This window comes from Trachypithecus francoisi, unplaced genomic scaffold (genome assembly GCF_009764315.1).
Source record: "Trachypithecus francoisi isolate TF-2019V2 unplaced genomic scaffold, Tfra_2.0 Contig01579, whole genome shotgun sequence".
Classification (NCBI taxonomy): Eukaryota; Metazoa; Chordata; class Mammalia; order Primates; family Cercopithecidae; genus Trachypithecus; species Trachypithecus francoisi.
This window is the reverse complement of record NW_022681442.1, coordinates 30,951,258-30,965,663: the sequence shown is the minus strand read 5'-3', so window position 1 is coordinate 30,965,663 and position 14,406 is coordinate 30,951,258. Positions and strand designations below refer to the sequence as shown.

The window sequence follows — 14,406 nt, the reverse complement described above, 5'->3', positions numbered from 1 at the left end:
CCTGCGCGCAGTCGCATGGAACGGGAGGGGACAAGACAAACTGCTGGACACTTTTCCGTGGAATGAGAAGTGGGGATGCGTGTGTGGGAAGGTACCTCCGGAGGGAAAGGCCAAAGGGAAGGACCAGAAAGAGAGGAAGAGCTGGGAAGGAACGGAAGGGATCTCAGAGCCGAGGGTGGTGGGATTGGGGCTAGGGATGCGCACTGGGCCCGGGGCCGCGCGGCCCAGGCGGGCACTGGCCGGTGGATGACAGGGCTGGGCGAATTAGAACTGAGAGCCCGGCTTCAGAGCGCAGCGCGCTCCAAGGCCCTCTGTCGTTACCTGAATATTCATTTGACTGGCCGCTCTTTATCCTTATCTAGCGTTTATCTTATCAGCGAGTTTCGTTTCTCAGTGTAGTTTTAATCCCGGGCTCCCATTCCCTCTCCCCCGGCCCGCTCCCCTCCCTCCCTCTTCCTTCGCCGGCTGCTCCCTCCCTGCCTCCCTCCCATTTCCCCCTCCCCTACCCTCCCCTTTGCCGGCACCGGAGTGACAGGCGCGGGGCCCTCCTCGCCGAAGCTCCGGGCTCCGGCGCTGGCGAATCACAGAGTGGTGGAATCTATTGCCTTTGTCTGACAAGTCATCCATCTCCCAGCGCGGGGAGGGGGAGGGGGTCTGGAGGGGGCTTTGCAGCTTTTAGAGAGACACACACCGGGAGCGGAGGCTCCAGTCTCCGGCCGAGTCTTCTCGCAGCCGCAACCCACCTGGGGCCAGCCCAGCGCTGCCAGCGCCACTCGGCTCCCTCCCTCCCTCCTGGCCCTTCGGCGGCGGCGGCGTGCGCCTGCCTTTTCCGGGGGCGGGGGCCCGGCCCGCGCGCTCCCCTCCCGCAGGCGCCCGCTCGGACATCCCCGGGATTGCTACTTCTCTGCCAACTTCGCCAACTCGCCGGCACTTGGAGAGGCCCGGCTCCCCTCCCGGCGCCCTCTGGCCGCCCCCGCCCCGCGCGCTCTCCGACCACCGCCTCTCAGATGACCAGGTTCCAGGGGAGCTGAGCGAGTCGCCTCCCCCTCCGGGCTTCAGCCCTGGCTGCAGCTGCCGCACGAACCATGCGCCCCCAGTGCCCCCCGGCCCGGCCCACTGCCCCGGGGCCACTCTGCTGACCGCCCGGCCCCGAGCCCCGACGGTGGCAAGTTGCGACTACTGCGGTTGCAACCTCGGGCCAGCCCGGAGGAGCCCCCGCGGGGAGCGCAGTGCTGCGCCCCCCGCCCCCGCGCGCCCCGCAGCAGCCGGGCGTTCACTCACCCTCCCTCCCCCACCGTCCCTCCCTTTTCTCCTCAAGTCCTGAAGTTGAGTTTGCGAGGCGACACGGCGGCGGCGGCCGCGCTGCTCCCGCTCCTCTGCCTCCCCATGGATATGCACTGCAAAGCAGACCCCTTCTCCGCGATGCACCGTGAGTACCGGCGCCCGGCTCCTGTCCCGGCTTGGGGCTCTCCGTCCCAACCCTGTCCAGTCTCAGCGTGGCCCCGGCCCCTCGCGCTCAGGTCCCATCTTGGAGGCCTCCTTGGCTTCTCCTAGTCCCTCCTTTCGTTCTTTCTCTTTCCCTCGCCCGGTGTTTCTAATGCCTCCAGCTTCTCTCCTGCCTTCTGTCACCCATACTTACCTCTCTGCCTGCCTTCCTACCTTCCCTGGTGCCTATCGCCTGCCTTTGCTCTTTCCATCCGCTCCTTCTTAGGTCATGGTTCCAGGGCTTCGTAGACCTGGTTCCAGCCACCCTTTCCCCAGTCAGCCTCTTGCCCTGAGCTGGAGGACAAATTAGCAGGCAGTTTTCAGGGTGTTGTTTTGTTGTTTTCTCTTTTATCTCTTCCTCTCTTCCTCTGTTTGCCTCCCTCTCCTGTCTCCCCACATCTTTACCTTTCTCAAACTTAAGAGTCGTGGGGTCCAGGAGACTCCAACAGTGTTCAGCCTCGGTGTCAGGACAATTGGGCAGACGAGTGTGGGGGTGGGGTGCCCCCTTCTGACCCTCATCTCTCAGCATCTCCAGGCCCTTCCAGCCCAGCGGAGGCTTCTTGTGGGCTGGTTGGAAATATTTTCTTCCTTTTCCTTTCTTTCCCACCCCTCTTTCCTTGCCTTCCCCTTCCCTTCACATTGGGAATCCCAGATTGTCATGATAGAATGGTCATCTTTCCCTGCCTCTGCTTGGGGGATGCTCTAAAAACAAAGAGGGGATCCAAAAAGAAATCGAAGTCAGGGAGAGAGCCAGCAGCGCAGCCTTCCAGGTGGGCCCCCGGCAAAGTGCAGCTCTGCTCTCAGCTCTGGAGGCTCCTTGCCTAGACTTCCGACTCCCCATTGAGGATCATGCAGCCAGCAACCTGGCCGGGGGTCAGCAAAGAGCAAAAAATGAGGGGGAAAGAACAAAAGGAAAGCAAATGCCAAAGCTGAGGAGAAAGAAAAAGAGAAATCCAAACACGGGAAAGGAAATTAAAGAAAGAAAGTTGAAATGATGTTACAGAAGAAAAGGGAGAAGGGGAGAAAAAAATAGAGAAAAGAGGGAATTATTTTAATAAAATTTGAATTTAATTTATACCATGTCTTTAGCTTGAAAAACTATTCTGATATTTTTTTTTTTGCAGGTTTTTTTTTGAAAGATAAAATTCTAAATAGAAACTCCTCCCTATCTGCAGATTAATAATTAAGGATAATTTGTAACTTTTCACAAGGAAACTTTAGACCTGGCTTGGACCCTGTTTAGGACAAGAGAGCCAAGGAGGGAGAGCTGTGTTTTTCGCTAAGCATATATTTAGCGTTGGGGGGGCAGGGGCCGTTTAAAAATACTCCTGGGATAAAATATATTTTCGTAAGTAATTTCCAAGCGCAGGAAAGCCGCGCCGAGGGCATCAGGCCGCTGCGGGTCTCGGAGAGCCGGCCGGAAAGCCTCTGTCCTTTTCGGGAGGAGTGGAACCGGGTCCACACGCAGTCTTCGCCCAGCCGGCCTGCCTCTCGGCCCGCTGCCACAGCTCTCGTTCTCCTTTTTTGCGGATTCCGCCGGAGATCTGCCGAGTCCTGGCTGCCCGCGGGAAGCCACTTTGAAACCCAAGGGTTTCTGCACCGGCCAAGCAGAAGGTGGTCGGAGGGAGAGAACCGCAGCGCGGGCCCGCGGGCCGGTGGACTGGCGGGTGAGACACCGCGGCCAGAGTCGGTGCCGGCGGCAGTGGCGCATTCCAGGCCCGACTCAGCGCCGGCTCCCTGCAGTCCCCCAGCCCTGGACTCCCGTGTCCCCTTCCCATCCCCACCCCTTAGATTGGGGCTGAGGGGCCGGGCCCTGAGCCCGGGGAGGCTGAATTATTCATCTTTAATCTGCCCGCAGCTGCCACCTTTTCATACCGGTAACGCGAGTTCTCCTGGGGCCTAAATTATTGATGGTCGGGGTTTGGAGGGAGGGGAGGGGTGAGGAGTGGGGCTAGAGATAGGGAGATTAACGGGGTGGGCACGGGGGTAAAAGAAGAGGTGCCAGTCTCTCCCAGCAGCCCGATCAGAGGCCTTTCCCCAGGGTTTTACCCGAGCTTGCTCTAGGTACCCCCCACCCGAGAAAGGGACGGGAGGGAAATGAGGGGGGCACAGATGTCCCCGCTTTCTCCGAAACTCGCGTGAGGCTAGCGGGGCAGGGGCTGCAGGTTGCAAGCCAGGGCCGACCCGACTCGGCCTCTAGAAGTCTCTGCGCTTGGATTGCTCAGTAACTGCAGCTGCGGGTTGATCGCTCTGGGTGCAGGATTTCTAGACTGCTGTAGGCCCGGGAGAATGGGGCACGAGGAAGCACCCTCAGGCCTAGTACCCAGTGGCCACCTCGGCTACGAGATCGGGAGCCCGCGCTGGAACCGGGTTGGAAACCCCGTGCCCTTCGCTTTGCCGGAAAGCAAACGCCCGAGCCGCACGGTTTCCTGGGAGGCTGCCGAGGTCTGAGGGGTCAAAGGGACGCGAGTCGGGTTTGGGCCGGCTACACAGGGCGCCCGGATAGTTATTAACCCGCCGGCGCGGCCTATGCCATGCTACCTGGGCGAGACGGTGGGCCCCGACCAAGCTCTGCGCGGTACGGCAGGCAAGCAAGCCCAAGCAGCCGGCATTCTCTGCCTGCTGCCTGGAGCCGCTGTCGGCCGCCTCCCTGTCCCTGAGCGCAGCAGACCCCGGGTCCCTGCCTCATCCGCCTTCCTTGCTCCACTTCAGATACTAAGGAGGTGAAAGAGAGATACGGTCCCCCTACAGATAAATAACATTAGAAAAACTTCCCATCAAAAACAAACAACACAGGAAAAGAGGTAGAAAAATTCCGATTACAATTTAATACTTTTTAGGGAAGAGGCAGAGAGCAAAGGTGTGTGTGTATGTCAGGCACTTATCCCCTCTCTGTGCTCGGAGCTCGGATGAACAGTCAGCCGAGCCCCGACGCCCCCAAATCGTCCGCTTCCAAGCCTCGCACGCGCAGACAGCTCCCTGGTTGCCTGCGGTGCAGGCGGGATGCTGCTTCGCACTAGTCCAGTCCTCTGCCGGGCCCTTCCTCTCCTCGCTTTCTTACGCTCTTTCCGCTGGCATGAATTCCCCTTTGGCATTTTCTCCCCTCTCCCCTCTTTTCTGTCATCTGGTTTCTCTCCAGTCCTCCCTTTGCTTTCTACCTTGCGTCGCATGGCCTGAGTCGCCCTCTCGCCGAGCCCCCAGTCTTCCGCCCAGCGTCTGCGCTTCCGCGTCTCTAGGGCCGGGCGGGTTACAGTCCCCACTCCTTCGCGTGGTCGTGGGGGTCTGCCACCTTTCTTCTCAAGTTCGGGAACATGCCCTTCCGCCCTGCCTGCTTCCTTCGCCCCTCCCGGGCCGCGGACCCTGACTAATGGCTGGTCCCTGCTGTGTGTGGGGTGTTGTGTTTTTTTCTTGTCTCTCCCCAGCAGGGCACGGGGGTGTGAACCAGCTCGGGGGGGTGTTTGTGAACGGCCGGCCCCTACCCGACGTGGTGAGGCAGCGCATCGTGGAGCTGGCCCACCAGGGTGTGCGGCCCTGTGACATCTCCCGGCAGCTGCGGGTCAGCCACGGCTGTGTCAGCAAAATCCTGGGCAGGTGAGGGCTTCGCAGCTGTCCCGTGAGACGCCTTGCCTACTTCCCCGGCCAGCCCTGGGCCTCCGGCCGGAGGACTTGGCTAAAAGTCCAGCCCGCCAAGCCGGAGAGGGAGATCCCCAAAGGGGTCTGGAGAGGTGCTCCTTTTGGAGAGAGTATTCAGATGGTGGCCGAAGACCCAGGAGCGAGGGTGGAGCAGTGTCACCCAGTGCCTGCCCTGCCCTTGGTCCCTGGTGAGAAGGTCCCTGGTTTCTGTCTTCAGAAAGGGAAGGATGACTTTCTTAATGGAGTTAAGGCAGACGTTGGGTGCGGGACATTAGAGGAATGGGGTGGGGATGAAAATGGGTCCCCGAGAGGAGAAAAAGCAGCATTTGGGAGGCAGAAGGAGGGTCCTGGTTCCCACAGATGCTCTGTGCCCAGTAGGGAAGGGCTTGAGGTGGTGCCTCAGCCCTGGCCTCCCAGAGACCTTGCAGCGCTGTTCCTTTTGCTCTTCCCAAAGGAAAGGCTGGGCTTTCACGCCCACGGGTGCCTATTCATGCTGATGCGCACCCAGGCCCTGGTGTGGCCGTCTTCCCAGAGGGATGGTACCCCTTGTCCTCCTACTCTGTGGCACTCCTCCTCCTAGCTAAGCACCCTCAGGAAGTCAGCTCAGTCACACTGGGCCTTTTCCCTCCACTCCGCTGCCTCTGCGGGCGGGAGAGTGGCTCAGCAGCTCTGGAACCCGCAGCCCGCTGACCCGCCACCGTCCACTTCTGGCTGACCCCGCCAGTGGCTGACCCCGCCGGCTTTCCCGGCGCAGGTACTACGAGACCGGCAGCATCAAGCCAGGTGTGATCGGTGGCTCCAAGCCCAAAGTGGCGACGCCCAAAGTGGTGGACAAGATTGCTGAATACAAACAACAGAACCCAACTATGTTCGCCTGGGAGATCCGAGACCGGCTCCTGGCCGAGGGCATCTGTGACAATGACACAGTGCCCAGCGTCTCTTCCATCAACAGGTGAGCAAGCCACCCGGGTTTTCAGGGCTGGACTCCAGTTCCTGGCTCCTGCCTGCAGGGGTGTCCCACACCCAGTCTGTGCTCTTTGTCCAGCCTCTGCCCTTTCTCCCTGCTGCCAGCCCAAAATCCTTCCGTCAGGGAAAGGGGACCTGTGAGGCAGAGAGATAGACAGACAGACAGGGCTGTCTGCAGTTCAGGGCTGGGTATTCCCTGCCAGGCTTCTCCCGCAGGCGTCCTGGAAATGAATCCAAGTGTTTGTGGTAATTAAGACTCCAAGATTACAAGCATCCAGCCTTGGGATCTAGAGACAATCACAGCCTGCAGCCAGAGCCTTTAAAATGACCAGTGTCTATTCATCCCGCCAAACAGACTGCCCTTTCTAAAGGCTGCTTCTTCCCCAGGGGCAGCCGCTTGTCCTCGTTCCTCCACCCTCCCTGCCAGTTCCCACAAAGCTCACCTCCCAGGAGCCTGGTCTTGCTAGCCAGCTCCACACAAATTTCCGGCCTATAACCACTGGGATCCGGGCTTGCAGAACAAATGCCAACCACCAGCCAGCAACTGGCAGGGAGTAGAGGAGCTGGACAAGAAGGAGGTGCCAAGCAGGGAGGGAGAACTCCAGACTCTGAGACTGAACCTTGGGTGGTACCCTCAACCACCTACGGTGCCTGTCTCCAGAATGTCTTTGCACTGATGACAGGCTCACACACATGAGGACACCACAGGGCTGAGTCAGCTTGATGTATAGGATATTTAGGTCTCCTGGTCTGCAAACCCCTCCAGCGTGCTCTCAGGGAGAACACATGTGCACACTCCATTCAAGTCCACACTAGCCAGTGTGCCAATATGCCTATCTGTGGTAGCTACAGAACATACAAGCAGCATTGGGTTGGTTTCAAGATCACAGAACTGTACAAACTGACAGTTGTTCACAGAGTCCCTGCACAAGTCACACACCAGTCAGAAGGAAGTCCCAGACAGCCTTGGTCCCCCATATTAAGACACCCCAAAATGAAAAGAGGGCTAAACATTTCATAACTTTGTTATTTTTTGCACTCTTCATAAGCTCATTATCAGGACAACTAATAACTCTGATGGTGCCTTATTCTGAAATTGGCATCACATATCAAGGATTTTTAAAATATTTTGCAAATGATATGGAATTATCCCAAATCATCCTGAAAACAGCAGGTAAAATTAGCTGGTAGAATGTACCTTGGCTAAAGAAGATTCCCTCTGCCACACTCATGCTGTAATGTACTGCGAGGCGACCCCAGAAATTATCCCAGTGTGTGCCATCTGTATTAAAATGGTTATTCAGATATGAACAGGGTAACATAATACTGATCAGCTAATTATACACCCTCCAAAAACCCTCCAGCTCCCTGGGCCTGGCTCAGCCAGGTATTGAAAGTGTAGCAATTTGTCATTCAGATACCTTCCAAAGGAGCTGGAGAAAGACGCTGGGTGTTTTGGGAAAGGAATAAGCCCTTTGCTTTAAAAGCCAGGAGAGGAGGCTGGGGTAGCTTTGGACTGAGGCAAGAGTGGCACTTCGGGAGGTGAAGGGGACAAAGCAGTGTTTTATGAGCCATGTAGAGACTCAGTCTCTTGGCTGACTGCTGGTCCTGGGAGTGAGTTGGAACTGAGATCTCAAGAGAAGAACAGGCAAGGGCCAAGAGTGGTCCTGCTGTGTGCAGTGTTCCTGGGACTGGGTAGTAGTCTTCTGCAGAACATTTAAGAGAAATGCTTGTTGTCAGTAATAGAATTTGCAAGCCCTTGGAGAAACTCGAGTCATGTAGGATTTAGGTAATTTGTTTCTCTTGAATGGGGTAGAGGAGTGGCACAACAAGTCAGGTGTGGTGGCCCTGTCCAACACCCCCTGCCACTCCTCCCGACAACATGCACTCCTCATTGGCTGAGATGATTTTGGAAGCTGGCTTAGGCATAAGTTTGGAAATGCTTCCATCCTGAAAAGCCATGGAGAGCAAGGGCCAGGTGACCCCAGGATCAAGCTCCAGAGGTCTTGAGGTGCACCCACCAGAACTAGGACAAAGTAGACAAGTGAGCCACCAGTGAGATGAGGGTAGGGAAAGAGCAGCCTCAGCTTGACAGCTGTGACAGCTGTAGAACCCACCCAGCACAGAGCCTTATCACCTGAGGGGCACACAGGCTTCCTTTGGGTGTGGAGAAATAGCCATCTATGGGCAGGTGTAGCTGGAGATGGAGAGGGAGTAGGAGGAGAGGAACAGGTAAGCCACCAACCACACGGGCAGCCCACCCTGGGTCCGCAGTTGGGCTTCACGGCTGGCTTTGTCTACAAGGAGCAGGCAAACTATTCTCAATTTTGCTCTAGGCCCGAATCCTCTCATGTTTCATATTTTGGAAAGAATTCTGGGAATTTTCCAGTGTGCTGCTGAGTTGGGGCTGGAGAAATCCACCTGGGGAACCATGCTGTCATCTTCATCCCTGTAGGTGCTTTGCTCTGAAGAGGGAAGGTTTATCTGAGATGTGTTGTTTCACCCAAAAGCCTGATAAAAACAGGATGTTTCTGCTAGTGCTGGTTGTATCAGAAACTTTGCCTTTTATCAGTTTTGAGAATTCTCACTCACTATAGGAAGAGCTTGGAGATTTTCCTGTGTGCAGAAAGGATGGTGCACTGGGGAATGAGTGGTTCTTGAGTTCAGAGCTTTGTTGTTAGTGACCTTCCCACTTGTGTTGGGTGCTTTATAACAGTTATGAGTAAGGTTGTGCATGAGCTGGTGGTTGGCAAGAAAAGAAGTCCACACATGCTCACCCACCTGAGCCAAAGGTTTTTCAACTTCTCCTCCCCAAAACAGATGCTGTCGCCGCACTTGAAATATGCTGTTATGGTTATAAACTAAATTGCTTTTTCACTCTTTAAAAATGGTTTTGGCATTCTCTGATCCTGTTGCGATAAAGGCGTGGCCATCCAGCCTGTATTTTCCCCTAGCAAATTCTCAGAAATGCCTCTCTGAACCAGAGGACTGGGTCAGGAATGCCTCCCCACTCCCACAGACCACCGTCAAAAATCCCAAGGCTTGACTGGGCTCCTTAGTACGTGGAAGTTATCTGAATCTTTCTAAATATTGGGTTATCGATGGCTGAGCATGGAGTTGCCAGCTCTTTGGTTTGTACACCGCTGCTGTAAAGGGCGGGTGTTTATAAACAGGGGACTTTAGATTGAAACCTGGTGTGGGAAATGGCCTGGAGAGGGGAGAGGTGGAGGGAGATCCATGCTATTGAAAAAGGAAAAAGTCACCTAGTTACATCGCTGAGCAGTTGTCTAAGCAGGAGGGATTTTCCTGATTATAGCCAAAGTCTTCTGGTTTGGCTGTTACTCTGGGCAGAGAATACAGCTCCTTTGAAAGAACAGGCACAGACCCCAAATAGAGTCTAGGGTTACTGACGATCCCCTGAGGGTGCTCTTTTGGGAAAAGCCGACAATAAGGGTGTCACCTTCTAACTTTTTTAGCTTGCCTAACACTCTTTGGAGTCAGGACACTCTGTGCCCCTAGATCTTTGGAGTGGACCCTGCCAGAATCAGCTTCTCACAGATCTCCCACTATCCAATACACTCTCTCTTAGCCTGTTAGGCTCTAGGTGAGCACATTCATTCTAGCAATGGCAACCTAGGGCTGTGTTAAGGAATTCCATCCTGTGTCATTTGGGTGTCCCTCTTCTGTTATTCTCAGGACTTTGAGTCATTCTCAGGTCATTGTTCCCCTTGGGTCAGGCAGTGGGGTGACAATGGTCTACCAATTGTTCGTTCAAAGACCTTTCCAAATAATCTGGGAGCCATTCATCCTAGCCCAGGGAATGTTGAAGATATGTTCAGGGCTAGAGTCTGTTTCTCCCTCTCTGAAACTCAGGTTCCAGAACATTGCCTATTCAACTCTTGGACCTGGCTTGGCATGAAGCTGGGCCAGAGGGGCGGCACTGCCCGCCGCATCTCCATACGTTTGCAGCTGTTTGGTGGTTAGGGGTGTTGGTCTCGTGGCAAACAGACAGGACAAGTTGGAGAGTTAAGAAAAAGACTTCTATCCACACAAGAATGGGAGAGACAAGGACAGGGAACTCGCCTTCTGTGGCCTGAACCTAGCAGATTGGGCCCACAAATAGCAGACCAATACACCAATTTCTGTCGGAGAAGCCTTGCTCACCTGTCCTTTCCCAGAGACAGACCCTACTGTGAGGTTGCCCATCATCAGAATAACATTTGAAACAGGCGTGATGGTTGAAATTCTCATTCCCTAAAATGAGCCAGAGTTGTCTTCCTGAAAAGGCTCTTTTTGTTTTTGTAGTTGTTTTAGCCTGGGCTTCCTGGCCCTCAGTCCTGTTGGTCTGACTGTCTCCCGGTTGGCTGGTTCTGTGGGTGTTCTGGCTACAAAAGGGGTTTCTAGTGATAGCAATGGCTGATCGCCCTGCCTTCCTACCTCAGCTGGCGGCTCTCGAGAAGAGGCAGACAGGAGGCATTGGGCCTGACAACAGCTCCAGGTGCATTTCACAAGGTGATGCAAAGAAGAAAAGAGAAGAGAGGGAAAACCCAAAATAAATAAATAAATAGTGTCCCAACTGTTCTGAGAACTCAATAAAACAATCACATCAAATATGAAGAGGCATAAATCTTGTGTCTGCACAGGTAACCTACTCAATTGCTTTTATTATCGCTCAGGCTGCCTCCATTTATTACCGTTCATGGCCTGGGCAAAGGAGGCTGCATGGAGGGTGGTCTCCAGTGCAATCCTACACCCTGAGAGGCAACAATCAGCCCATACAGCCAGGGATTTCGATGAGAGCCCGGGAAGGGCCCATCTGTCTGCATGAAAACCAATCAATAACTCTGTAACCAGAGCCCTTGTCACAGAGAAATGGACAACACAACAGTTCAATAGAGGGGCCACAGGGGGAATTAGCCAAGTGGAGATGGGGCCAAACAGGAGCAGCCCCTAGAGAAGGGAAACAGGGGTGCCTGGAGTAGGGAAGATTAGGGAGGGAGTGGGGATGTGGCGGGGGAGAGCAATAGCTTCATATGCATGTTGGTATTAGATGGTGAGTATTGTGCAAAATAGACCCAGGAAATGAGAGGCAATGTTGGAAGTTGAGGTGGTAGGGAACATGTGTTTTAGGCAGCATTTGGGAAATGGATTTGTTCTGGTGCACATGGGATAGTGTGACTGTGCATGATGGTATGTGCTTGCGGACTAGAATGTTATAGCTTCTACAGAAAGAGGAACAATAGTAGTAACTGGTGTGGAAGATTAATCACACTTCCCCCCACTAAAACCCTCTCTGAAAAGGGGATTCCTATGACCCCACATGGGATAGGGGTCCTGCTTCCCACTCTTCTTAGTAGGACTGATGAAGGAGCCCTATTGTCCGCTCCCAGCTTCTTAGGTGTCCAACAATAGCTACTCTGCAGGTTGCCTCTTAATACTCAGGTCTATCTTCAGCCCCCTCCTTGTGTCTACCTGGAATTGGAGTTTTTATATTGAGAGGAAAACGATGGTGTAAAAGTGATGTGCATTCAGTAGAAATCATACTTCAAGTACCCAAACAACCATTCTGTTTTTCACTTTCTGTACAGTATTCAATAAATTGCATGAGATATCCAACACTTTGGTATAAAATAGTCTTTGTGTTAGATGACTTTGGCCAACTGTAAATGTTTTGAGCATGTTTAAGGTAGGCTGGGCTGACCTATGATGTCCCATAGATCAGATGTATTCAATGCATTTTCAATGCACAATGTTTTCAACTTATCGAGCCATTGCCCTATTGTAAGTTAAAGAGCATCTGTACGCTGAAAAGAATTTATTTTTCACTTCCTGTTCTTTAAAAGAATGTGGTATAAAGGGTGCTCATCCAACCTACCAATTCTCTGCATCCCTGCTGTTTCTTCTTACACTTCCCCCACCCCTCCAAGCCAGGTGTCCAGAGCTTAGATTCTTGCAGGGGAAGCAGCTTCAGGTGCAGCTATCCCCACTGCAGCTCCCCAGGCATGCAAGTGAGTCTAGAGAAGGGGAAAGGGCTCCTGAAACTGAGGAGTGCGAAATAGAGTCTCACAACCAATGCCCAAATAGCAAGTGAAATATTAGACAGCTGAAAAATTAAATCACGTTGGCTTTTCTATCTACCACTGAACTGCTAGGTTGAGATGGTTTTCTCTTGTGGAACAGGCTATTTGTTTTGGGGCTAGCAAGGCATGGCTTGAATATATTCATGATGGTTTGCAGTGTAGAAGTTGATATCTTCTGTGTGTGTGGATTTGTGTGTGTTTGTGGGTGCCTACCTAAGTCTGCTTTTAAGTGAAAAGGCTCTGAGGCCAAGAGGAGAAAAGGGAGGAAGACTCACAGGACATGACCTGCAGTCACAGGCAAGGCTGGACACCTTGTACTTGTACTGGACACCTTGTAATTGGCAAGCAGTCATTAGGCCACTGGGCGAGGTGGCAGCAGCAATAAGGCTAGGCTGAAGATTCCTCATTTCATAATCTAGGCAAATTGGAGCCACATTTTCCTTCAGTTATTTGCATTGTAACATTCTGTAGTCCAGTTAACCCCCAATAAGAGGGGCTTTGCTACAGTGATGCCACCTTTGTGATGAAGAGCTATGCGACCAGCTGTCCATCCTCACTTTGACACTTGGGTCCCAGCCCTGTTGGCAGGATTAGTTAGGGACCAACTGCATAAGCAGCCAAGAAGATGCTCTTCCCAGCACAATCCTTCTCCAGAGCTGTGGTCCCGCCGTAGGAGGCACAATGGCGGGCACAATGGCGGGCAGAGCTCACACCAGGGCCAGCCTGCAAGTCTTTCCTCAGTAATCCAGGTGCAAGGGGCATAAGGAAGAGGCTTACTGTTTGTGAGAAATGCAGAGCTGGCCACTGCAGAAGGCTTGGGGTGTAGGTGAGACATGATGTCAGAGGCAGCCGCCTCAGACCTCCTGAGGAGGGCTGGGCACAGGGGAGCTGTTGAGGGTATGGGAAGCTAAGGAAGAATGGTCTGGCCCTACAGGAGAGGGAGCAGCCTCTTGTAGGCTGGGAACTCTCAGGTAAGAGAGGAAGTGTGCAGGAAAGAGTAGACAGACAAGGCTGTAGAGCCAGGGTCCCCTCATGGCACATCCGCGACAACCATGGGAGGAATGAAGCCCTTTCTTTTGCTTTCTGAGAGATAATATAATGAGAACAGATTCTGTGTCTTCCAAGAGAGAAGGAAAGAGAGAGAAAGAGAGCAGGGCAGGGGGAGTGAGTCAGGTGTAATTCGATTCTAGAAAAGTTCAGGTTTATTGTAGGGATGTTGGGGAAAGGAAAGCAATACACAGAAGTCCAGACTGGGGTTTGCCGAAAGCAATGATGGAGATGGGATGGTTGCAGGAATCATGAGGACAAATGACTCCTGGGCACCAGCGGAGAGAGGTTCCAGAATATAAGATGAAAAGTGGCAAGAACTGGACAAACAGCTGGAGCACATGGGCCCAGCCTAAGGCAGTGATGCAGGAAGACTGGATTTTTAAAAACTCTGTGCTGACCGAATAAAACACATCTTTGGGCCTGATTCTGTCCAGTGACCAGCATTCAGCAGCCTTTGGTGGACCTGACTAGATGGACTTATCTCTCTGCCTTAGACCAGAGCAGTAACATCCGTGCAAGTGGAAGGGGATGGGACATTTGCTGGGTCCCTTGGTCCAGAAGCTCCTGGGGAAGGGAATGGAGGAGAGATTATGACTCTCTATAGCCAGAGGAGGAGAGGTGGGCTGTGGGTAGGGAGGGGCAGAAAGTGAGGATGAGGACTGGGAGAATAAGGCAGGAAGCGATGAAGCTGAGAGGTGGAAGGGCGCTGCCTTGGGCTGGACAGGGTTGTTTGGGATTGGGGCGCATGGCTGAACAGAATGTGGCACTGCAGAGCCTGCAAGGGGAGCTTAGATCTGCTCATCCAAGCTAGGACCTTCGGTAGCCCTGCAAGATCTTGGGGGTGGTGGGAGGAAGCCCAAGCTCCAGGCAGCTGGTAGTTCAGGCTGATGGGCCCTGAGGAGAGGCCCAGAGGTGATGAAGGAGAAAGGGGAAGAGGAAGGTGAGCAGGTTTCTGAGAAGAGTGTGGAGCGAAGGAAATGGCACGGGAGGGAAAGCGGCCCGGCTGGAATTATCCAGCCCTTTCTGAGAGGGAACCTCATGAGTCTGCCACACGGCCTGGCTGTGGCCCCTCTCCGCAGGCTGTGAGGCAGGGCAGCAGTGGCTCCAGCCTGGTCCTTGGCAGGCTGGAGAGGGAGAGTGGTAGAGCAGCCAAAAGGGAGGGAGGGAGGCCCCTGCCTGCTGGGGGTTCCAG

General features: G+C 53.9%; 1 protein-coding gene across 5 annotated transcripts in view; it reads left to right on the top strand.

Moving 5' to 3' along the window:
- The window catches only part of PAX2 (paired box 2), a 94,048-nt gene that overhangs the window by 9,426 nt on the left and 70,216 nt on the right, over window positions 1-14,406 (top strand). For 3 of the 5 annotated variants that reach the window (XM_033185424.1, XM_033185408.1, XM_033185416.1), the window contains exons 2-4: window positions 1,319-1,429; window positions 4,908-5,076; window positions 5,873-6,070. In XM_033185424.1, coding sequence (XP_033041315.1) covers window positions 1,319-1,429; window positions 4,908-5,076; window positions 5,873-6,070 — 478 coding nt within the window. Of the gene's footprint in view, window positions 1-696; window positions 1,430-2,137; window positions 2,427-4,907; window positions 5,077-5,872; window positions 6,071-14,406 lie in introns of those variants that run through there. The other 2 variants (XM_033185426.1, XM_033185435.1) reach the window with 2 other exon arrangements.